Source organism: Zophobas morio, unplaced genomic scaffold (assembly GCF_036711695.1).
Source record: "Zophobas morio isolate AGI-343-1 ecotype UQ-CSIRO unplaced genomic scaffold, CSIRO_AGI_Zmor_V1 ptg000012l, whole genome shotgun sequence".
NCBI classification, from domain to species: Eukaryota; Metazoa; Arthropoda; class Insecta; order Coleoptera; family Tenebrionidae; genus Zophobas; species Zophobas morio.
The window spans coordinates 12,230,675-12,256,321 of NW_026972117.1; the positions used below are offsets into that span (position 1 = coordinate 12,230,675).

General features: G+C 33.8%; 2 protein-coding genes across 6 annotated transcripts in view; both read right to left on the reverse strand.

The window, feature by feature from the left end:
* LOC135127782 (limbic system-associated membrane protein) overlaps positions 1-25,647 on the reverse strand; it is an 829,211-nt gene that overhangs the window by 444,614 nt on the left and 358,950 nt on the right. The window lies entirely within an intron of this gene.
* Positions 14,533-15,637, reverse strand: LOC135128328 (uncharacterized). Its single transcript, XM_064055237.1, has 2 exons — positions 15,501-15,637; positions 14,533-15,440 (listed from the first exon to the last, which is right to left on the reverse strand). Exons 1-2 carry the CDS (start codon positions 15,623-15,625, stop codon positions 14,900-14,902), a joined length of 666 nt encoding a protein of 221 aa, XP_063911307.1. The 5' UTR covers positions 15,626-15,637; the 3' UTR covers positions 14,533-14,899.

Consider the following 25,647-nt stretch of genomic DNA (forward strand, 5'->3'; position numbering starts at 1 on the left):
AGTGCCGGATACGTGTGTAGCTCTTGTTTTGCCGAATATGGGGGATTAGATAAGTGCCAGGGTCGCTGGACGGTTTTTCCTGAGTTATTATTTACTTCTCAATCGAAATCTCAAAAACAATAGGAAAATATGACTAAGTGCTCATTTATCTCACTCGTGTTTCTAAAAGCTTGATCAACGTTGCTTAGCCAGTTTTTGAGCCGGAAGGGAATTCAATGCGGTCGATTACGGCAAGTCCGGGGAGAAAAATTTCTACGGCGATCTCGTAAAAAATGGATTCGCTTGACAGCAGCAATCCTAATTTATAAAGTTTTAATGAAGAAGAAGGCGCTTTCGCTGAATTAAACATTTTCTTTTAAGTTGTATCAGGATCGAAGGGCGAAAATCATTAATTCGAACCGGGAAGGGGTCGCAATGCGAGAGGTGCGGGAAAAGTGGAAACAAAACTTCGACAAATTTTTTAAATTTCCTTGGGTCACAGATTCGCAAAACAAAACTTTTTTTAATAAGTGCTTTCGTAGCAGCTTTTAACGCGCAGAGATGATCTTGAATCGCGGATTGTCGAATCGAAAGAAAAGGGAGAAAAAATAATTCCTTTACAGAAAGAAATAGTTCGTTTTAGTTTGTTTAATTTTTTTGAGAAATCCAGAAGTGGAAACAATTATTGCAAAACCGTTTTATTTTTCTTTTAAGTTATTATATCGTAACCCGTACGAGTAAAACAAATAAAAAGGCCATAAAGCATTTTATTAACCATTTCTGTTTATGCCTGTTGTGGAACAATAAATGGATTTTTTTAAGGTTTAATTTAAAAACAGTTCCAGTTTAATCGTATCGTGCGGTTTATAAACAATGAAGACTTGCCATTAAAGCAAAACTCTCTCAATTGAAACATAAAAATAGCATCCAAAATCGAAAAACATTTCGTATCAAGTCAAATGTTTGCTTTTAATTGTCGCAGGTTTTCATTTTAAGTTATATGTCATATACTGGGCATAGTTTTCGAAAGTTGTCGGTATTTTATGTATTATGAAATAATAGTAGAAGTTCATTGACATGAATGTCCAGAAAAAAATCTGTTTTAGCTCCAGGGGAAAAATGTAATGTTTCAACAACAAAGAAGAGACAAAAAGTCAGTTTTTCATACAGGTAAAAAAGCAAATATACCGCATATTCCTCATACCGTATTTAAAAGTAGGATATTGCTTTATTGTTCCGTTGAGCGTAAATAACGGTCTAAGCAAAAATACTGACGTTATGGAAAGAAATACCCCGGCAATATTTTTTACTACATAGCTGGGGAATATTGAAATTCTCTTAAATTAATGTTATTTCGTTATTTCCACGTTTATTAAGTGTAAATTAATAAATGAAACTTTTTGTGAGGTGTGAGTCAAAGAAAATTGTGAGTAGGGTATTATTTGCGAGGAAAATTTAGTGAAACTTTTTTTTATTTGATATAGCACGATATTAAAAATTGGTCTATTAAGATAGAACCTAGCGGTTTCTAAAACTTATAAGTTAAAAATATAGATAAGACTTACAACAAATTTATTACCCATAGAAACACTACAATTTAGAAACAATTGGTCAAAAATTATTTTGACAGAACATCCCTCGCCCCTGAAAAATCGAAAAATTGAAAACTGAAACATCAAAAATTTTAAAAATATAAAAATTATTGAAAATCGAAAAATGGAGTTTTCAAGAAATCGAATTGAATCAAAAAAGTGAAAACTCGAGAAATTGAAAAATTCCAAAACTGAAATGTCGAAAAATCGGAACATCGATAAATTGAGAACACAAAATATCGAGAAATCGAAAAGTTGCAAGACTGAAATGTCGAAAAATAGAGAAACTAAAACACCGAATAACTGAAAATTTTAAAACTGAAAAATCAAAAAATCGAAATATAAAACAATTGAAAAACCGGAAAATTTAAAACCGAAAAATCCAAGAATCGTAATATCAAGAAATGGAAACATCAACAAACTGAAAAATTTTTAATTTTAAAAATCGAAAAAATTAAAATGTGATAAAATCGAAAAATTGAAAAAGTCGAAAAACTGAAGAATCGATATATTGAAGAATCCCAAAAACTGAAATATCAAAAAACTGAAAAATCGAGATAAATTGACCTGAAATATTGAAAAATTCCAAAACTGCAATATCGAAAAACTGTAAAACCGAAAAGTCGAAAAATTGAAATAACGAGCAATCGAAACATCAAAAAATTTAAAACATTAAAAAATCGAAAACTTGAAAAGTCGAGAGATCTAAAAATCGAAATCGAATTGATTCGAAAAAGTGACAATTCGAGAAATTCAAAAATTCCAAAACTGAAATAACGAAAAATAAGGAAATCGAAAAATTGAAAAATCGAAAAACCCAGAAATTAAGTTGAAAACTGAAAAATTGAAAAATGGAAAAACTGGAAAATCAAAAAATCGAACGAAAATCTAAAATTCGAAAAAGTCAAAAACAAAATATCTAGGAACTGAAAAATCGAGAAATCGAGAAAATCAAAAATTTTGAAATTGAAAAAATTAGAATATCGTAAAAATAAAGAATCAAAATAGGAAAATCAAAAATCTAAAAAAACGGAAAATCTAAATATTGAAGAATCAATAATTGTAACATCCCAATACTGAAAAATCGAAAAATTGAGAATTGGAAAAATCGAGAAATGCAAGTCGAAAAATCAAACACTTAAAAAATCGAAAATTTGTAAAATAAAAATGCTGAAAAATCGAAACATTGAAGAACTGAAAAACGCAAAAACCGAAAGCAAAATCGTGTCTAAGGAAAGTGGAAAAGACAAAAATTCGATTAATTAAAAAATTGAGAACCCGAAAAATCGCAAATTTAGGAAAGTCAAAAAGTGAAATAACGAAAAATAAGGAAATCGAAAAATTGAAAAATCAAAAAAATTTAAAATATCAAAAATTGAACTCGAAGCCGAGAATCGAAAAATCGAAAAACCCAGAAATCAGGTTGAAAACTTGAAAAATTGAAAAATGGAAAAACTGAAAAATCAAAAAATCGAACGAAAATCTAAAATTCGAAAAAGTCAAAAACAAAATATCTAGGAACTGAAAAATCGAGAAATCGAGAAAATCAAAAATTTAGAAATTGAAAAAATTAGAATATCGTAAAAATAAAGAATCAAAATAGGAAAATCAAAAATCTAAAAAACGAAAAATCTAAATATTCAAGAATAATAAATAAATAATAAATCCCAATACCGAAAAATCGAAAAATTGAGAGTTGGAAATATCTAGAAATGCAAGTCGAAAAATCAAACACTTAAAAAATCAAAAATTTGTAAAATAAAAATCCTGAAAAATCGAAAAATTGAAGAACTGAAAAACGCAAAAACCGAAAGGTCGCAAAATCGTGTCTAAGGAAAGTGGAAAAGACAAAAATTCGATTAATTAAGAAATTGAGAACCCGAAAAATCGCAAATTTAGGAAAGTCAAAAACTTTGAAACGTCAAAAATTGAAAAAACGAAAAATTAATAAGTCGAAAATTTGATAAATCGTGAAATCGAAACAATTAACAATGAAAACATGGAGAAACTGAAAATTTTATTAATCAAAAAATGAAATCCTAACCCGGAAATACCGAAAAAATGAGTAATGGAAACATCGAAGAATCGAAATATTCACAATTCATAAAAATGTAAAATCGAAGAAAAATTTCATCGAAAAATTTAAAAATACTAAAATGGAAACAACCAAAATTTGAGAAATAGAAAAGTTGAAAAATCGATAAATCGAAAGGTGTAAAAGTCGAAGACTTAAAATCAAAAATTTAAAAAATCGAGGAATCACAAATACAAAAATTGAAGAATTGAAAAACTGAAAAATCAAAAAATAGGGAAATCGAAACATTGAAACTGTTGAAATCGAGAAAGGGGAAAATAAAAAAATTGAAATGTCAAAATGTCGCAAAGTCGAGAAATTGGAAAATAATAAAACTAAATTTAATCGATATATTGAAAGGTCCCAAAACTGAAATTACAAGAAATTGGAAAATCGAGAAAAATTGAACTGAAAACCTGAAAAGTCTCAATACCAAAACGTCGAAAAATCGACAGCTCGAACAATCGAAACATCAATAATTTGAAAGTTTTTGAATCTAAAAAGTGATAAACCGAGAAATTGAAAAATTCCAAAACTGAAACATCGACAGTCGAAAAATCGAAAAGTCTAAAAATGCAAGCGAAAAATCAAAAACTTATGAAAACTAAACTTTGTAAAGTCAAAATCCCGAAAAGTCTAAAAATTGAATGAAAAACTGAAAAATCGAAAGGTCGCAATACCGAGTTTACGAAAAGTCGAAAGAACAAAAAATCGGTTAATAAAAAAATTGAGAAACCGAAAAATCGAAAATTTAAAAAGTCAAAAACTTTGAAACCCCAAAAAGTGAAAAATCGAAAAATTGTTAAATCAAAAAATGAAAAATCCAGAAATTGAAAATTTTAATAATCAAAAATGAAATCCTTACCCTGAAATACCGAAAAATTGAGTAATGGAAACATCGAAGAATCGAAATATTGAAAACTCCCAAAATTGAAAAATCGAAAAACTCTAAAACAGAAACATCCAAAAATTGAGAATTCGGAAAGTTTAAGTCGTAAAATTGAAAATCTAAACAATCGATAACTCGATAAATCCAAAACCTGACAAATCAAAAAATTGAAGAATTGAAAAGCTGAAAAGTTGAAAAATCGAGAAATTAAAATGTCAATAAACCGAAACATCGAAAGTTTTTTAATCGAAAAAGAGAAAAATCAGAAAATCGATTAATCGATAAACTGACAAATCGAAAAATTAAAAATTCGTAACATCGAAAGGCCGAAGACCTGAAAACTCGATTACAAAGAACTCGAAAAATTGAAAAATCCTAAAATCGTGAAACTAAAACATTGGAAAATTGAGAAATCGAAAACCGACAAATTCGAGAAATCGAAAATTTGAAGAATTGAGAAATATCCCAACACTGAAATATCAAAAAATTGAGAAATCGGAAATTGAAAAATTGAGAAATTGAAAAAGCGAAAAGTTGAAAAGTTGGGAAAACTCGATAGAAATATATAAAATTTTAAAACATGAAAATAATCAATTGCCTGAAGAATTCGATTATAATTGTTCGTTAGCTTACACTGGGGAAATACAAATAGAAATTTCAAAAATATATCACTTGAAGTATACTTTTTTGTTTATAAATATTCGATTCTAACATTAACTCAACAACAAGCGCAGTCACAATATCTCTTGAAAAAAATTATTTACAGAAAAAATTGTAACTATTTTACAAAATTCAAATAGCATTTAGCATGCAAATTTCGAGCCGACGTCATTAAATTGTTGGTGGGGGATGATCAGATAAATTGTGGTTAACGTTTTACCAACTACACCATAAAATCTGTGAACATTCGACTCAGCGATCTTGCTTGCCTTAGATATTTTACACCACTTCACAGAAATGCACCTGAGGCAGTCGCCACATTTACTCACCGTTTGAAGTAGATCCTATTTCTATGGAAATCATGTCAAAATAACTTAAAGACTTGTCAGAGTAACACAATTCGATTACACATCAAATTTTAATCAAGTCTGAGAAATGAGCTTTTTTCACAAATAACCAGTTCCTTATCATGTTTTAAAAATGTTGAAACGATTTCGAGTCTGGATACTCTGGTAATATAGAAGGATCTCGAGGCTCTAAGGGCAAAAATCAGACAATAAACGCACCTCCGGGGACCCTCTCATCCGTGATTAGACGTGTGCTTGGCGGTTAATAATCGAACAAAGACTCGCCCTCCGCCGGGGAAACACAAAGTCAATGGCGAAGGTGGAGCCGTAATGAATTGAAAGTACTCTCTAAGTATCGATATATACTTAAGGTTGAAGTAGGGTTGTCAGAAACAAGGATTCTCGATTAGACACTCCCCCAAAGCGTCCGCTTTTCTGCGAGCCGCCCCCGGTCGACATCTGTATTCTCACAAACACCTCGCCGCCACCACTTCCCATAAACATGGTAGTGAGTTAAAAATTCAGACGCTCTTATACCTACTCAATGTTTCAAAGGACTGTAATGCAGTAATTTCGTAATATAGGGCTAAAAATTTTTGAGTGCTGCGGCTTAAATTGAACGTTTTATTCCGGGGCCCATATTTTCATTGCCGCTTTTACAACGTGATTTAGCCGGGACTGACCGAATTTATAAAGCGATAAAGTGGGGCCTAATAAACGCTCGTAAAATAAAAATGATGGTAAATTAATAATGCGGGTCGAGAGGAGGCCAGATCAAGCAGAAGCTCTTGCGAGGAGCTGAAATATAAATGTTGGGCCGTTTCGGAAGCTCGCAAAGGAGAACAACCGCGATTGCCGCTTTTGACCAAGAATAAAGTTGGCTAGCTCGAACGGACAGCTAGAAATGAAGCAAAAACATTGTTTTTAAAGAGTTTGATTTATAATTTATAGCGTGTTTGACAGAACGGTTTTATTACTGTCTTGTAGAGCCTCATAAAACCCAAATTGGCACTTGCGAGCATTACGTGTTGTCTGCAAGAATTCACTTAGAGCAAAATTTTTCATTACAAAGAAATATGTTTACAGTTATCGCCTGCGCTATCGAGAGCGAATTGCGCCCATTAGTCCCTGTGCGTTTTTCCCCGGCACATTTCCCCCCATAATACCAAGATAATTCCGCCAAAATGTATTCTTACCATGTAATCATATAACATAATAGAAGTCTCGAATCTCTCTGAAAAGCGTATTACACAAAAGAGCGTCGCAATTGGGCGGTTTCCGGGCTGAAATTTTTGATGGCCGACTTCGGCAAGGTACACTTAATACGTAATATTCCTATTGAGCCCGGCCAATGGCCGTAAGAAGTAGACAATTGAAAGTTTCTGGAAAAATCCCTTCCTGGCCGGGAAATGGAGTGAAAAAACGCACCGCCGCCGGTCGCTCGAATGCCGCCCCAATAGAGGAGAGAGAGAGCGAGCGCCGCCGCCGCCGATGGACAATAGGCCGACTCTCAAAGGACAAAGCGGCCGCAATTACGGCTAGAATAATCAAAGTCTACATCCTGTAATGGGACCAAGACGCGCGCTACGGGGATTTCCAAGGTTCCGTGGATCGAGGCGGCTGCGGCCCGCCGCCCCCAAGCCGTGCTTCATTTCGACATGAAAGAGCCGCCATTAAACTTTTATTATGAACCAAAAATGAATATTAGCTCGCGTATGGAGGTTATTGAATTTCGGAAAATGTTTACTTTGTACTTTATGATGTCTCACTTTCTGGCCGGAGGCCTTTCGACTGGGGGAGGGCGTGTGGCGTCGCTAATGGGGGAGAAAAGATGTTTAGGCAAACTGTTTAAAGTTTTAAGGTTCGTCGTTATTGCCTTCTATACGAATATCAAAACTTATACCTCTCATTAGACATCAAACCGGAGCTTTTTTCATGTTTTAAGCTCCTGAAAGTAGTTTAAGAGTAAACTTTTCGAAATTTCCTGCATCAAACACAATATTCTGAAAAATTCCAAACGTATTTCATCTTGACGGTTCTGGAATTGGGTAGAATCTTAAAAAAATGGTATGGAAAATGCCTTCTCAAGTCGAAATCAACGAAAATGTGTTTGGGTAAATAGCAAAAGTACTCAGAATAAAGTCAAAATGTTACACTGAAAATTTGAGCTTTTTGCCAAATGGGTAAAAAATACACAAACAATTCTGATACATCACAATCTAAAATACATATCTATATTACAAAAACGACCATATTTAATTTTGGTGAATCTGAAGAAGTAGTTGGAATTTCCATAAAATGTTGCAAAAAATGAATTTTACAGGTCGAAATCAACAAAAAATATTTTTGGATAATTTCCAAAATCACAAAAAAGGTTACAAATTTCATACTGAAAATTTGGGCTTCGTTGAGAGTTGATTTAGAATGCACAAAAAGTTCTACAATATAAATCTTGACTAGCTAATTCAATTTTTTTTTATACTGAAATTTTGAGTTTTTTGCGAAGTGGGTAAAAATACATAAAATATTCTGGGACGAGCTATGTGAAAAACTACTTCCCATCTAAAATGTACCTGTAATTATTTAATAAATTTATTAAATAAATATTCATTGTTGTTAAAAAATCAGCCTACTCTTTGGTTTAAAATATCTCAAAAAGTTTTCGTTTCAAATTCAAAATTTTCTGTAATCAAACCAGGAAATTTTGATCCTTGTCCACTTTATTCTATTTAGGTGTTTATATTGATTATGGAAACTCGCAGTGTTATTTTCGGCTTCATTTCGTTGAAAATTCCAATGAAAAAGACCAATTTTGAAAATACATATATATTTAAAAAAAATCATTTTCAAATCGAGTTTTTGAAACCATTGATCTGGGACCATTAACACTTTCCGTTGTTAGCTTGTCTGAAGGTATTTCCCAGAATATTTTGGCGATTATTAGAAAACTTTTCAAAAAACTCAATTTTTTAATGACCGTTGAATTAAATTTTTGACGTTTATCGAGTATCCTTTGAAAGTTACCGAAACATACTTTTTTGCAGATTTCGATTTGTACAAATTATTTTCAGCTTTATTTCTTCAAAAATTACCTAAAATTTTCCAGAATTGGTAAAATGAAAACGGATAATTTTCCAGATATTTAAAAAAATATATTTTCAAAGCAAATTTTTCGAAAATCTTAAACTGGGACCATTAGCGCCTTGTGTTTTGCTGTCGGCGCTTATCAACACGTATTGTCCAGAATTTTTTGAGTTAAGTTTTCAAAAATCTCAACTTGTCAAAAGTTAAATTTTTTTACCCCTTTTTCGACCACCCTTCGAAAATTACCCAGAGACACAATTACTTCATTGATCTTACGTTAGTAAATGGTTTATTAATGAATGTTTTAATAAGTTGCGTAGATATAAAGAAGTACAAAAAAAAGATTTGTACCAACAAAAAGTAAAAAAACATATTTGCAAAAAGTATATTTATATAACAACGGAAAATCATTAAACTTTAAAAAATCCAAATCAAGTTTTTGAAAAAATCACCAAAATCTGTCTCAGATTTGTTATAAATTTTTGGACAACTTTTCAACAATCTCGATTTTTCAATGACTCTTGGACTGAATTTTTGACCGTTTATAGAAGACCTTTTGAAAATTATTTGAAGACATTTTCTTGTAGATTTAGACGTGTCGAAGGTAGGCATATTCGATTAAATTTCATCGAAAATTTCAGTATTTTTTCCAGAATCGATAAAATGTGAAAAGCCAATTTTCGAGATATAGAATTTCAAAATGAATTTTTGAAAAAATTGACCTGGGACCACCAACACGACCGTTATTCGAATCAGCTCGTCCGAACGTATTTTCCAGAATTTTTTGGCGATTATTAGGAAACTTTTCGAAATTCTTATTTTTATTTTAATGACCGTTGACTTAAATTCTTGACGTTTATCGAGCATCATTTGAAAATTTTCTAAAGACATTTTTTGTAGATTTCGACTTGTATAAATCATTATCGGCTTCATTTTTTCGAAAATTCAAAAAAATTTTCCGAAATCGGTAAAACGAAAACGGATAATATTCTGGATATTTAAAAAAATATATTTTCAGAGCGAATTTCTGGAAAATTTTGAACCGGGACTATCAAAGCCTTATGTTTTCCCGTCAGTTCATCAACACGTATTTTTCAGAATTTTTTGAGGATTTTTAGTTAATTTTATTATAAATTTTTTCACCGCTTTTCGAGCATCCTTCGAAAATTACCCCGAAACACAATTAGTTCATAGATCTTATTTTAGCAAATGGTTTATTAGTGAATGTTTTAATAAGTTGCGTAGATACAAATAAGAAAATAAAAAATTGTGCCAATAAAAAGTATATAAATATATTTAGTTAGAACTACACATAGCAAAAGAAAAATATTAAATATCTATTTATTTTTTTCGTAATAAAAACTAATAATAATCAATAATATTGTGTCTATCTATCCCCAAAAATTCACGCTTCGATTTCAAAATTTTCTGTAATCAAACCAGGGAATTTTGACTATTGTTCAAGTGTTTAAATTGATTATGGGAACCCGTAGTGATGAGGCGGAGTAGTCTAATAGCCCTCACTTCTGAGTATAGACAATATTTTTGTACGCGATAGCAGCAGTTTTAACCGTTTATCCAATTTCAAAAATTTTCAGAATCGATAAAATTAAATCCACAATTTTCGAGACATTAAAAAAATCATTTCCAAATCAAATTGTTGAAAATCTTGGTTGAGGACCGTCAACGCTTTAGGCTTTTAGAATCAGATCACCAAAATCTCTGTCCCAGATTTTTTTTACGTTTATCAGACAACTGGTCAACACTTTCAATTTTTCAATGACCGTTGAACAGAAGTTTTGACCGAAGTTCCAACATTTTTTCTAGAATCGATAAAATTAAAAGGGACAGTTTTCAAGATATTTCAAAAATTCCAGTTTCAAACAAAATTTTTGAAAATTTCATCAAAATGTATTTCTCAGAATTTTTAGGGAATTGTTGAACAAACTCAATTTTTCAATGTTCGTTGAAATGACTTTTTGACCGTTTAACAAACATCCTTTGAACATTGCTTAAAAACATTTTCTTGTAGATTTCGACTTGTTAAAGCTATTTTCGGCTTCATTTCTTCAAAAATTCCAACAATTTTTCAAGAACTAATAAAATGAAATAGGAAAATTTTTAATGACGGTTGAATTACATTTTTAACGTTAATCAAGCATCCTTTGAAAATTATCGAAAGACATTTTTTTGTAAATTTCGACTTGTAGAAGTTATTTTTGGCTCCATTTCTTCGAAAATTCCAAAAAAAATTCCACATTCTTTCAAAATTCTTGAATGAGGACCGTCAAAGGCTTACGTTTTGTCGTCGGCTCATCAACACGTATTGTCCAGAAATTTTTAATGTGTCATTTTTAACATAATTCAATACACAGTACAACAAATTGCATAATTTAATATTTAAATAAATATAAATGAACAAACAAATAAATAAATAACAAATAAATATTCATTTGCAACTACCATTCCATTTACAGGACCGGTATGAAATACTGTATGCATAGCGGACATTTACCTAGTTAAACTTTTAAGACTTAAGACAAACCACTCTTATAAATCAGATAAATTGTCAGGTACACTTTTTTAGAAAAGTAAAAAATATTGAGATAGTCTTAGACTTTTGCAAAACGATAATCATTAAGAAAAATTTTGCTAACATTTTTACATTGTTAATTTTAGTACTTTATGGTATTAACAATAAGTAGAGTGACGCGTTTCCTTCTACGACGAGTGAATCACACAGAGAGCCGCAATTCTCTGCACTTGCGGTCATTGCGGTGTTATATCGAGTGACGCAATTCCTTTTACAACACGAAAAATCGAGCGTGCAATAGAATTAGAAAATTTTTAATTTCCAATAATCCGCTTAAAATTGCAAACATTTTTGATTAGAATCCATCAAAATGTAGCCCTCATTGAATTACGCCGCATACATGATCCACGCCGGAACGTTCTCTATAATGAAACTCGTCTCATCACTAGAGTCCTTTGTACTAGACGGTATCTGAGGGTTTAAAGTAATTAATAGAGCCCATCACGTTAAACCTATTAAAAGTACTTCATTCCGAGTTTAATCATATCATAAATGAGCCGTACATTTTAAGAGCGGAAGTTGGCGTCATCGCCATGGATGCACGTAACCGCATAAAATAAATGGCTTCATTTGCAGAAAAATCACGCTATTTTGAAAAAATAATACGAACGGGGCCCCACAGAGCAATAGTCGCAGGGAGTGTCCCCGCTCCTAAAATATGACTGCCCTAACCCCATTAATTTAGGTGGTAATTAGAATATCATTAACTATGGTCCATGAATATTGAGCAGCAAACTGGTAACTGCTACTTACTCCGGTTTAATGCAACTGAGCTCGGGCTATTTCCCACAGCACGAATAAAACCCCATAGAAAATGTTCCGGGCGTCCGGAAGGACGCCATAATTTCTAATGGGCTAATCGAAACATCCTCTATTTGAGCGGCCTCTGCCAGGTCGTAGTTTGGCTAATTGTAGATAGTTTCGGGCTGAAATCCTGCTAAATTATTTCTTTAGTGGAACCCTGTAACCGTTGTTTCGACTTGATAAAATTATGAAACCTAAACTCTACAATTTATTTATTTAGTATCGAAAAATAATTTGTCACGTATCTGATGAACACTTAATTATACGGAAAGCGATCTAAATTCAATGATAAACAATTCTAGTAAGTAATCACGTTTTATGTTAGATCAACAACGAATTGTAGACTCTCACGATTTATACATACAGACAGAGCATTATCAAATCAAGTCGAAGTTACGAGAAAGTATTTAAATTTAAAATTAGATGCAAACAAGACCAATTTATTTGCACAATTACGTCTGAACCGTTTCAAAACAATAAAATTTTAGACATACAAAGAACAAGTAATATCAGAAATTAGCTTTTTAATAAAATTATTTATTTAATTATTTTAAAACTTATTTACACGTTTCTTGGTCCAAAATGATGGTGGCTGCATAGCTAACAATGTTACACAAAATAATCATTTTGTATAATAATTCATGGCAGCGTCGTTTCATAACCTCCGACAAAAGCTGTTTTCTATTACGATGCAACTTTGACAAAGTTAGCGAACAACGAAACATTATCTTGGTAAAATGCAGCCTCGTGTCCTCATATGCGAGTCCTAATTATTCTGTTGCAACACAGTGAAATGAGATATGACGTCACGGTCATTCGTTTTACAATTTTAATTAACATTTCAACTTCAAAAGTGTTCTACCTGCATTATAAATAATATTTTGTCTTTTATTCAAAAACATACCCAGCCAATTCATTTTGATTTAAAAAGCACGAACATGCACATTCCCCGCATATGAGAAGTTACTAGCATTCCAAAGTGTTTACTTACAGTTTTACAACTTATATTTCAGTTTTGCGAAAGTCTTAAGGCCGATATTACGTGCATGCAGCCGTAAAAATAAATTACGAAAAATGCGAGTTTAAAGGAACAGGAAGGTGAGGAGGATTAGGTCAGGAAGAAAAATCGAAAGCGGGAGTTGCTTTCTACTCGACATCATTCTGCGCTCCTTCTTTGATCTCAAAAACATTAATAAGTGCAGGGGTGGAATTAAAGTTGTGCTTGGGGATGACTCATGTTATTCGATAAATTGAACGCGCAGTTCCACCCCGTGTAACGTTTAATTAACAATTTAACTAAGCGACGTGTTTACAAAACGTGCCTTTGGGTTTTGGGTGAGGTACTAACTAATAAGGGGTTATGGGGCGGATTTACGCGTTTGGAAGTGAGGGAGTCCGGCTCTGGTCAAAGTTGCGAATTTGTTATTTTTACTTCATTGTCATAAGCTAGAGTCCAATTGGCGAATGACTAATTCCATGTTTTCTAAGTTGTTGCATTAATCCTAGAGTATGAACAAGTAGGTCTCTCATTTCCATATGTGTCGTTGGTGGCTTGATGACATCATTACAGTATTTTTTTAAATAAACCCTGTAAGGACAAAATATAAACACATGCGTTTTCGTAACATAATACCTTTGAATGAAAAGTGATGTGGTGTGGGTAAATAAAGTATAATGAATAGAGAGCGGATTTTATGAAATTTGCATATCCGTTATTTTATGCATATAAGTCTTGATATTTAATATGTGAACGAATCATGCTAAATAAAAATGAATACAGCTATAAAAAAATTGCATATTTGCATATATTTGCTTTCTGCTGCATATTTCACGCAACGAGTGCATATTTTGCATTTTTATCAGTTTTTGTGCCAATTTGAAAAAAAAAGATTGTCATTCTATCGGCATTTATTTAGAAAGACGAAATTTCATTAATCATATTGCAAATATTGTCCTGAGCTTCAAATAACTAGTAAAGGTTTGGGTTTTATGGTACTTTGGAGAAACCATTGCGTCTTAAGCCATTCTTCCAGGTAACTTCGGGCCCTAATTACTTTGGAAATACCGTTCATTCTCAATAGTTTTGTTCGTTACTTAAGAAGTTTATTAATTAATGGTAGGTTTTATGGTGGTCGATGGGACGTTATCCTCTTGTTTTTCATCGCGAGTTTGCTTTGAAAGCATTTGAAGCGATACAGGTGTGTCAATATGTCGAAGATAACTCAAATTAATTTACGGATTAAACCTTTTCCTGAACGTATTCTTCAAGAGGAAACTCTGTTCTGTCGCGCCTGCTCTAAACCGGTAAGGATTTTTACATTTGTAGACGTAGTATGCAGTTTTCCTATTTACAAATACAAACTTTATTTTTAAAAATTTTGTAATTTTTTTTTTATATATTTTTGTTAATTTTTTTTTTTTTGGTTTTTTTATATATATTTTTTTGTTTTTTTAATATTTTTTTTGTTTTTTTTTATATTTTTTTTAAATTTTTTTAATGCTTTTTAGCAACCAGGCTTATGAGGTAACCTTCACGCCTCTGGGATGCTCGGGAGCCAGACACGTATCTCCAGATGGTCAAATGAGCGGCCGCGGAAACAGGAGATAAAATAAAACAGGGGAAAATTAATAATAAATCCAGTTTTTATTCCCTGCCACCAGTTACACAGCTAAAATAATCCACGGCTAAATTTAAGAAAAACAAATAACAATTCGGTTAACAACAAAAGACAGAAAGAATAAAACGTCCAGGACGGTCGTTTCCTGCAGGACGGCGACTTCCTTCAGGACGGGCTCCTCTTGGACCTTGGAACAAAATCGCGCTGGGACGGAAAGGGGGGCCAGGGGGGGCTAGCGGAGACGAAAAACGACGCGTGTTCAACGGTTTCTCAGTTTCTCCACATCTCCAACATTTGACAGAAGTTGCGGTCTTGAAGGTGGCACCTGTAGACAGCCGCACGGTTCCGGGGAACTCTTCGACGAAGTCATCCCAGGGGTACCAGAGAGCTCGGTTGTTTCGGTACCATTCCAACGCCTTATCCGTGAGCATTTCCGGCAGCACGCTGAGCATCTTGTCCGGCGGAAAAATGCTCCAGAAACGTCCTGGGTACGGCTTTTGCGCACCAGGTCCACTCCATCCCGCCGGGTGTCCCGCGGGTGTGCATAGCACGACTGGACCGACTGGCGACTCAGACAGGGCAGTATCGGTACCGGTCGTGGCACAAGAGGCTTCTCTTCGGCGGTTGGTTTGTCTAGGGGAACAACGGGGCGGTAGGAATAAGTTCCAACGTGGCGGCGGGTCATCACAGGGCACCTGGAGGCTTGACACGGAACGGCACCCGTAGCGCTAGTGGCGACTCCCCATGGAAATGGTGCCCACATCGCCGGTCTCGAAATCACGGGCGTGGCCACATTAGGCCTGGATAGCAGAAGGTTCCAGGTCAGCTATTTCTCTGCAGCCGAATTTATCACCACGCACCCGATGGTCGACGTCGGTATGGGGGCTGTGGGTGTCGACACAATGACGGTGTCCACGATCTCATCGGTGACATTCAGAGAGACGTGGTCAAGTCCTCCAAGTCCATCCAGTGGCCTCGATTCCATTCCAGCTCGTAATGCTGCAGCTGGTGTAGTTAGGTACAGCGTCCTCGTTGGGGTGTTATGTAGAATTATGCCCTGACGGCATGTGGAGACTGTGCCTTACCCAATTTTCCTGACTTTTTGGAAATAATAATAAGTTTATTACGCCAAAAAAAAGGCAATACATAATTAGTTAAAAAAAACAAAAACAAATTATACAAATAACAATTTACGGCATTCTCTCTTGAATCTATTAAATGAAACACCAAAAAATTCTAGGTTCTTACAGTATTGGTTAGCAAGTAAAATCATACTGCTCAAGCGAGAATGAAGCGCATAATTCCTTCGATGATAAGGTACAAAAAACACATAAGGGGAACGGACAGTTTGAACAGGTATATTAAAATAAATCATAGATAATAAATCGGGCGCATCTACTAAACCATTTACTAACTTAAAGATAAAACACAATTTGTGATAAATTCGACGATTTTCTAAACTACTAATTGATACATAACTAGCAACCAGCTGAGTATTCTCTAAAATAATGTTTTTAAAGCGAGCCTATATATTAAATATTTAAGAAAATTGTTCAAAACGCCTGATGTGGGAAGAATAAAACGGTGACCAAATACAAGGATCTTACGAGAGAACTAAATAATATGACTAATACACGTATATCATTGAAATCAGACCACCTTTTAACACAACCTAACATTAGAAATTATTGTATCATAGTGACAATGAAAACTTAACTTAGCATCTAGTGAAACACCCAAATCTTTAATTTCATTGACCACAGACAGTGCAGTACCACATAAAATATAAGAACACGGAGATGAAGCAAATTTCCTGCTAAAACATATAACCTGACATTTATCTAAATTGAGTGACATATTGCACCATTCTTCAATTTTAGTTATATCGGATTGTAGGACAACAGTATCAGTGAGTGTGCGTATGCTCTTAAACAATTTTAGGTCATCAGCGTAGAGAAGCGTATCCGATGTAATATTCGAAGCAATATCGTTAATGAAGATATTGAACAGAAGTGGGCCAATGACTGAACCTTGCGGAACACCTGAAGTAACTAGATATTCATTTGAACTGACTCCGTTCAAATGTACACATTGATAACGGTCTAATAAATATGTTTTAAGCCATGACAGAAGAGGATCACGAAGTCCGTACAAATATATATTTTTTAAAAGTATAAAATGATTGACAGTGTCAAATGCCTTTCCAAAGTCAGTGTAAACAGCATGAACATCTAAGTTATTTTCAAAGGCATCGAAAATATAATTAACAAAAGTAAAAAGATTGGTTAAAGTTGATCGTTTTGAAAAAAATAAATTTCTCAAACATTTGAGCAGTTACAATGCTCTCAAAAATTTTTGACGGAGTACACAGCAAACTTATAGGTCTATAATTTTTTATTTCAACCTTTAAACCTGTTTTAAAAATAGGAATGATAAATGCTGATTTCCAGATAGTCGGAAACTTGCCAGAATTAGTAGATCGATTATATAATCGGCAAAGGGGATCAGCCAGAGATTTGCTGCATGTCTTAAAAAAAGATTGTGGGAGTCCATCAGGTCCTGAACAGTTTTTGTTTTCAAGGCTTTCTAACGCACTGAGAACGGAGGAGCTCTCAATTACGACATTGTTTAAATCAACAGGTTGATCTACATGAAAGTTGATATTGTCAAAATTGATGTTCTTATTACTAGTAAATACTGAGGAAAAATGTGTAGCAAAGCACTCAACGATTTTCTCAGCACCACACACTTGCATGTTGTCGTAAATCATATTTAAAGGAAGCTTACTGCATGTGCTAGATTTACTTTTAACAAAACTAACAGCAGCTTTACAATCATTTCTAAGTTGGGAGAAAATTAAGTAATCATCAAAGCGTTTGCTGATTTTATAGCGCTTATGAGCAGCTCGCTTTAAATTAATTAAATTTCGGACTTCCTGGGAAAACCACACAGGAAAGCGCTTCTTACATTTGTTTTTAAGAGGAACAAATCTATCACAGGCATAAAATAAATGCGTGTAAAAAATAGAAACAGCAACATCAATATCACAACAATTATCAATACAATTCCAGTTAACTGATAACAAGTACTCATTGATTGCATTGTAACTACCATTCTTAAAGTCTAGATATGTATCACAGAAATCATCTAAAAAAATATCACAGTCGTAAATAGTAAACTTAAAAGGACGGTGGAATAAGTCTTCTTTGGTTAATGCAACACAGCCCTTTATGATTAAGTTATCACAGTTCGAAAAACAAAGATCAAGTACATTATTAGAACAATTGACAAAATAGTTAAATTGAGACAGATCGAAGGAATAAAATTTATCACAAATTAAGAAGTCTTTTTCTGACTTGACATTGACAGGTACATACATATTAGTGTCAATGTCCTGAATCCACCTAACATTACATAAGTTATAATCACCTAAAATAAATACAGTGGAGTCAGCGTAGTCATATACATTTTTTTTTCACATTTTGTACATGGATAGAATAAGCATCAATGTTAGATTCTGGCGGAAAATACACAGCACAAAAAATGTACCTTTTGTTAACAAGTTGAACAGAAACCCACAACTCTTCAATATTGGCGGTAATTCTTAATACACTCGGTGCAAGACAACTTTTAACCGCAATCATAACACCACCTCCAGATTTTTTAACACTGTTACCAGAATTCCTGTCATTACGAAACACTACGTACCTATCATCAAGCACTTCTAAATCAGAAATAGCTGGAGTCAACCATGTTTCGACAAACACAAGAACGTCATAATTTTCACAAGCACAAGACAAATAACAATCTTTGAGCTTGGTGCGGAGGCCGCGAACGTTTTGATAATAAACGCTAATTTCTCTTACGTATTGGAGTTACCTCCTCTGAGTTTAAAAAATTTGGGGATTTATTCAAAGATGGGATTGCCTTCGAACTAGATTGTTGACATAGCGAGGAAGGAACATTAGGAGCTTGATTTTCAATACTAGGAGGCGCGGCTTTGGTTTTTGATGGCAGGAATTTCCTGACTAACGCTCCTTTGGGCCACGAATCACCATTGAGAATATTGTCAGATTCAGATTGACAAATTTTTAGTTTAAAAGATTTATAGTGCTCATCAGATCTTAATAAAGTACATTTTGTATAGCTAATATTAAGTTCACTATGTATGTAATCTTCAACGGCATCAACATTCATTGCTGGATCTATAATACGACCCAAATAATAGAAATGTTTTTTTTCAATAGTGCGTAGAGAAGAATTTGATTTCTTACCAGTAATAAAACGTAATTTTCCATTAAATAATAACCATAAATTTAGAATCACGTTTATTTATAGATTCGTTTATCCCCACATAATAATGATAATAATAATAATTGATGACGGAATTTGATTAAAGCAAACAAATTTAAAATACAATTTAATTTATTCCGCAAATGTATGCAAAACACTAAAAATTAGAAAGGTTATCACAAAACATTTAAAATATAGCTGCTTTAGGAAAGTTAATTAAATTAGCCGCACATGGACGTCAGTTAAAATTTTAAATGCAAATTTAGAACTATCATGAATACTTGAATCTCCAACGTCAAAATCCGGCTGAATCAGGCTTTTAACAAAAAACTAATGGACTAGAAGTAAAGGTCAAACTTCAAATTTACGTTAATATATTGTTATAGGAACGAGTGGCGTTTCAGCTGAAACAGATAGAATCTCTGAAAAGATGTAAATCACAAATGCAGTTTCAAAGGACTGATTTACCTATAAATTTCAGGACAGTCGTTCTAGTTCATCCCAACAAATCGTACGTGCAAGAAAAAGCTTCCTTTAGTATTTTCGTATCTAGATTTTTTTTTAATTACACTATTGTTTCTCCTAAAACTACAAGAGGTTTAAAATTCTATATGTATGTAAACTTTCAGTTTACAATAAATAGTTGTAAAGAATCGTGAGGAAATAAACTCGAATTGGCGAAAGCCCTGAAAAAATATTAACCAAACAAGGCGCATTAATTTTCTAGACTCCGAGACTACTCGCAAAGAAACTCGGAAAGCAGCTCACGTGCCCAATTTGTCAGTGTTCTACAAGCAAAGAAATTGAACTTATTAATTTTTATCTTGCCGTTTGTCTGATCCGAAGATTTTTTGTTCCAACAAAAACAAACTTCTGAGCGAAATTCCGAAAGCCATTAAACCATCCCATTTAATCCTTCGTCCATAAATTGCCACCAACATGCTGCACCTTATATTTGCCTGATTTACTTTAGTGCCACATTAGTTTAACTGCAGGCAACCGCCTCAACCAGCATTAACTTTGTTGTGTGCCCTTATTCCGCTGCATTATAGCCTATAATTGGATAATTACTATTTTACACAAAGCGCCGGAGCGAAGTTGACACACGGTATGGCAGCACACGAATTTACTTCTTCATTCAAAAAGTTTCTAGTCTAGATGAAAGGGACGTAAAGCTTCACGGAACGCGAAATCAATGTTTCAATTGAATTTAGCCGAGTACAATTCCAATACCCAGTACAGACTCTTTAATTCCTAATAAGTTCCGACTCAACTCAGCTGTAAATCTCGGCCGCAGCTAAAATTATCACAAAACTTTTTAAAAAATAAAGAAGCTATCTTGGGTTCCACGCAAGATCTAGTTTCCGCTTATAATTGTTTCAGCAGTTCACATTCTTCGAAACAAGACAATTTCATTTGGACGTAAGTTTGGTTTGTTTTAAGTGAACCTGAAACTTTAATGAGATTTAGAATCTGAAATGTGAAATATTCAGATTGTAAATGCCCGTTTAGGACGAGTGTTGCTCCCGGAAGTTGACATTGCGAATAATAATTAGAACCGTATCATTAAATGGCATTCAGACGATGTTATTAGAATTCGGATCTAAACAAGAGTGTTGACACTCCGGAGTAACTTTATCCGCTTAGATTATTTAGGAAAATTAACAACGATTGTAACAAAATGCTGGGGCGTTTGGCAAGCAAATTTAATTAACACACTTACAAATGAACGTAACAAATACTAATTAATAGTAGACATCACGTGGAACTATTTGTAAACGGAAGAGTAATGAAACATTTCGAGGCCTTTGATCATTAAGTACAAATGAAATGGAACCAGAAGCAACGTCAATAATTTTGAAAACAATGCACGTTTAATTTGTTGCAGTTTTTGTGCTCTGACGCAAAACGAAGAATTTAATCAGCAGGTTTGTACACACAGGAAAAAACAGGTCTAGAGTTTTTCAAATGGAACTTACCGTAAATTCTACACACAACGATTCACTCAATAATTAAATATTATTAATGCATCTAATGCAAATACTATACTTCTTGAGGAATAATCAAAATTGTAACAATTCCTCTGCTAATTTTCCGATGACGTCATCAAGTTTTTGGAAGAGATGAACAGAGAAATACTGATTAAGGGTTTGGGGGTTTAGAACAACGTTAACACGTGTCAAAATTCCAAAATAATAGTTCTTATTGTTTCTAAGAAAAACTGTAAAATTTTTTTGCATTTTTCCCAAAAACATGTATGCGTAAAGTTAATCAATTTTGAATAGTGTAATGAAGAATGTTTTTTTTTTATAAACTAAAATGAAATATTTAACGTAAATTTTGTCATATTACCCAGGCGCAAACGCGTTCAAAAATTATCCTTCGTTCAATAGCTCCGAAAATTCACATTGGTTTATATTTGAGTTTATTTTGCCATTTTCTTTAGAACTAAAGTTATTTAGAAAATTTTATGATTCTCTATAGAATAGAAAACCTCTTATCAAATTTCTTCAAAAAAATATGTTTTAATTTGGTGAAATCGGTGGGAAAATGTGTTATAGTACACTTTCAAAACTTTTTCAGGACACTGATAATTTTTTTTTAAAGTACCTTCGCCATTTTTACATACAAAATTTCCCTCAAGGTGTGTGAAGAAATAACTGATTTTTCTGGAACATAAAAGCTCTTATCAAAATTTCGTAAAAAAATCATGAAAAATATATTTTCATTGATTATCCCGGCGCCTCCACCAATTTTATTCAAAAGGTTGACTAAATTTTGCCTTCTTTTCTGAATATAATATGTAGTCTTCTTTTTACGAAACGGCTAAATTTTTGTCGGGATATATTGATTTTACAGTTAAGCTCCACCCCACGCTTTGACAACGAATGAAAAATTCGTCACATTTGAGGTAGGGGCGGGTGGGTAGTTTTAATTTTTCAACTTTTTTTCTTGACTTATATAGTTATATTTTAATAGTAAATAGTATAACAAAAAAAGAAAATTAAGTTTCTTTTTTCTCTTTTTAACAGCCCAAGTCCTATTAGTTTCTTGCCACTTTACACAAGAACATATATTTAACTCCCCCCACGATAAGTGGGCGGAGTTTTTTCAGTTTATTCAGATGCAATGATTCATTGCATCTGAATAAAGGTGTCTTTTATACTAATGAACAGAAATAATATCGTTAAAATGAGAAAAGGTCTGGTGGGCGGGGCTAGTACCTGCTAAGATAAGGCTGATTTTGGCAAATAAGAACCTCTAAAAAACTAGAAGCTGGATGGGCTGGACTATCACTTGCCAAGATAAGAGTAAACCATATTTAGAGTAGTCGCTATAATGAAGAAGGGCTCGGTGGACGGGGCCATTGCTTGCTTATGAAAGACTGTAAGAAGTTAAACTAAGCCCCGCCCACCCACCCTGTTTTTCTTCTTGAGAAATGAGACATGCATTTTTATAGCAAATAGAATAAGAAAAAAAATCGAGTAGCCTTCTTTTTTCTCTTTTCAACATCCTACGTTCTATTGGTTTGTTGTCACTTTACAGAAGAACATATAATTAACTCCGCCCAATTACCCTGCCTTCATTTTAGTGATTCATTGTATTTGAATAAAAGGTGGATTTTATACTGACGAACAGAAATAAAATCGTTAAACTGAGAATATGACGGGTGGGCGGAGTTAGTACATACTAAGATAAGACTAATTTTGACAAATAAGATCTAAAAAACTAGAGGGCAGGTGGGTGGGCCTATCGCTTGTCAAAATAAGACTAAACAATATTTAGGATAGTCATTGGAATGAAGAGGGGGTGGGTGGGCGGGGCCACTGCTTGCTTATAAAATCTGAAATAAGAAATGCATTTTTATAGCAAATGGTATAACGAAATAAATTCGATTAGCGTTCTTTTTTCTCGTTTTAACGTCACACGTTCTACTGGTTTGTTGTCTTTTACAGAAGAACATATAATTAACTCCGCCCACTTACCCCGCCTTCATCTTAGTGATTCATTGCATCTGAATGAAAGGTGGATTTTATACTGACGAACAGGAATAAAATCGTTAAAATGAGAATAGGACGGGTGGGCGGAGTTAGTACCTACTACGATAAGACTAATTTTGGCAAATAAAATCTAAAAAACTAGAGGGCGGGTGGGCGGGGCCATTGCTTGCTTAAAAGACTGTAAGAAGTTATAAGAAACTTAGCCCCGCCCACCCACCCGTTTTTTTCCTCTTCTGAAATAAGAAATGCAATTTTATAGCAAACAGTATAACAAAAAAAATTCGATTAGCATTCTTTTTTTCTTTTTAACAGTCTACGTTCTATTGGTTTCTTGTCACTTTACAGAAGAACATATAATTAACTCCGCCCACTTACCCCGCCTTCATTTTTGTAATTCATTGTATCTGAATGAAACGTGATTTTATACTGATGAACAGAAATAAAATCGTTAAAATGAGAATAGGGCGGGTGGGTGGGGCTAGTATCTACTAATATAAGACTGATTTTGGCAAATAAGAGCCTCTAAAAAACTAGAGGGCGGGTGGGCGGGCTTATCACTGGTCAAAATAAGGCTAAACAATATTTAGGGTAGTCATTGGAATGAAGAGGGGGTGGGTGGACGGGGCCATTGCTTGGTTTTAAAAGACTGTAAGAAGTTAAACTTAGCTCCGCCCATCCGTCCGTTTTTTCCTTCTTCTGAAATAAGAAATGCATTTTTATAGCAAATACTATAACAAAGAAAAAAATAGATTAGTGTTCTTTTTTCTCTTTTTAACATCCCACGTTCTTTTGGTTTCTTGTCACTTTACAGAAGAACATATAATTAACTCCGCCCACTTATCCCGCCTTCATTTTTGTGATTCATTGTATCTGAATGAAAGGTGGATTTTATACTGACGAACAGAAATAAAATCGTTAAAATGAGAATAAGGCGGGTGGGCCGGGATAGTACATGCTAATATAACACTGATTTTGGCAAATAACACCCCCTAAAAAATATAGGGCAGGCGGGCGGGGTTATCACTTGTCAAAATAAGGCTGAAAAATAATTAGGGTAGTCACTAGAATGAAGAGGGGGTGGGTGGGCGGGGCCATTGCTTGCTTATAAGACTGTAAGAAGTAAGAAGAAACTTAGCCCCGCCCACCCACCCGTTTTTTTCTTCTTCTGAACTAAGAAATGCATTTTTATAGCAAATAGTATGACAAAAAAAATTCGATTATCGTTTTTGTTTCTCTTTTTAACATCCCATGTTCTATTGGTTTCTTGTCACTTTGCAGAAGAACATATAATTGACTCCGCCCGCTTACTCCGCCTTCATTTTAGTGATTTTATACTGACGAACAGAAATAAAAGCGTTAAAATGAGAATAGGGCGGGTGGGCGGGGATAGTACATGCTAATATAACATTGATTTTGGCAAATAACACCCCCTAAAAAATATAGGGCGGGTGGGCGGGGCCATCGCTTGCTAATAAAAGACTGTAAGAAGTTAGAAGAAACTTAGCCCCGCCCACCCACCGGTTTTTTCTTCTGAAATAAGAAATGCATTTTTATAGCAAATAGTATAACAAAAAAATTCGATTAGCATTCTTTTTTTTCTTTTTAACATCCCACGTTCTATTGGTTTCTTGCCACTTTACAGAAGAACATATAATTAACTCCGCCCACTTACCCCGCCTTCATTTTAGTGATTCATTGTATCTGAATGAAAGGTGGATTTTATACTGATGAACAGAAATAAAAGCGTTAAAATGAGAATAGGGCGGGTGGGTATTCTAATATCTACTAAGATAAGACTGATTTTGACAAATAAGACCCTCTAAAAACTAGAGGGCGAGTGGGCGGGCTTATCACTGGTCAAAATAAGACTGAACAATATTTAGGGTAGTCACAGGAATGAAGAGCGGGTGGGTGGGCGGGGCCATTGCTTGCCTATAAAAGACTGTGAAAACTCAAACTTAGCCCCGCCCAATAAAATTGCATTTCTTATTTCAGAAGAAGAACAAACGGGTGGGTGGGCGGGGCTAAGTTTGACTTTTTATAGTCTTTTAAAGGCAAGCAATGGCCCCGCCCGCCCACCCGTTTTTCTTCTTCTGAAATATGAAATGCAATTTTATAGCAAATAGTATAACAAAAAAAATTCGATTAGCGTTCTTTTTCTCTTTTTAACATCCGACATTCCATTGGTTTCTTGTCACTTTACAGAAAAACATACAATTAACTCCGCCCACTTACTCCGCCTTCATTTTAGCGATTCATTGTATTTTTGAATGAAAGGTGGATTTTATACTAACGAACAGAAATAAAATCGTTAACATGAGAATACGGTGGATGGGCGGAGATACTACCTGATAATATAAGACTGATTTTAGCAAATAACACCCTCTGAAAAAATAGAGGGTAGGTGGGCGGGCCTATCACTTGTCAAAATAACACTAAACAATATTTAGGGTAATCACTAGAATGAAGAGGGGGTGGGTGGGCGGGGCTACTGCTTGTTTATGAAAGACCGAAAAAAGTTAAATTTAGCCTCGCCCAGCTAACATTTTTTTTTCTGAAATAATAAAAAAATACTATTAGTTTTCTTTTTTCTCTTTTTAACAGCCCAAGTTCTACTGAATTAAATAGTTTTCGTTCAACAGCATGATACTTAAAATATGTTTCACATGTTCTTGTAGTGAAATAAGCATTGTGTAATTAAGCTCCGCCTCTC

Bases quoted from the DNA above. Each gene is read 5' to 3' on its own strand.
- LOC135128328 (XM_064055237.1), bottom strand. From the start codon at position 15,625: ATGGAATCGAGGCCACTGGATGGACTTGGAGGACTTGACCACGTCTCT. The intron at 15,441-15,500 runs GTGCGTGGTGAT...TCTGCTATCCAG, and splicing joins ATACCGACGTCGACCATCGG to GCCTAATGTGGCCACGCCCG.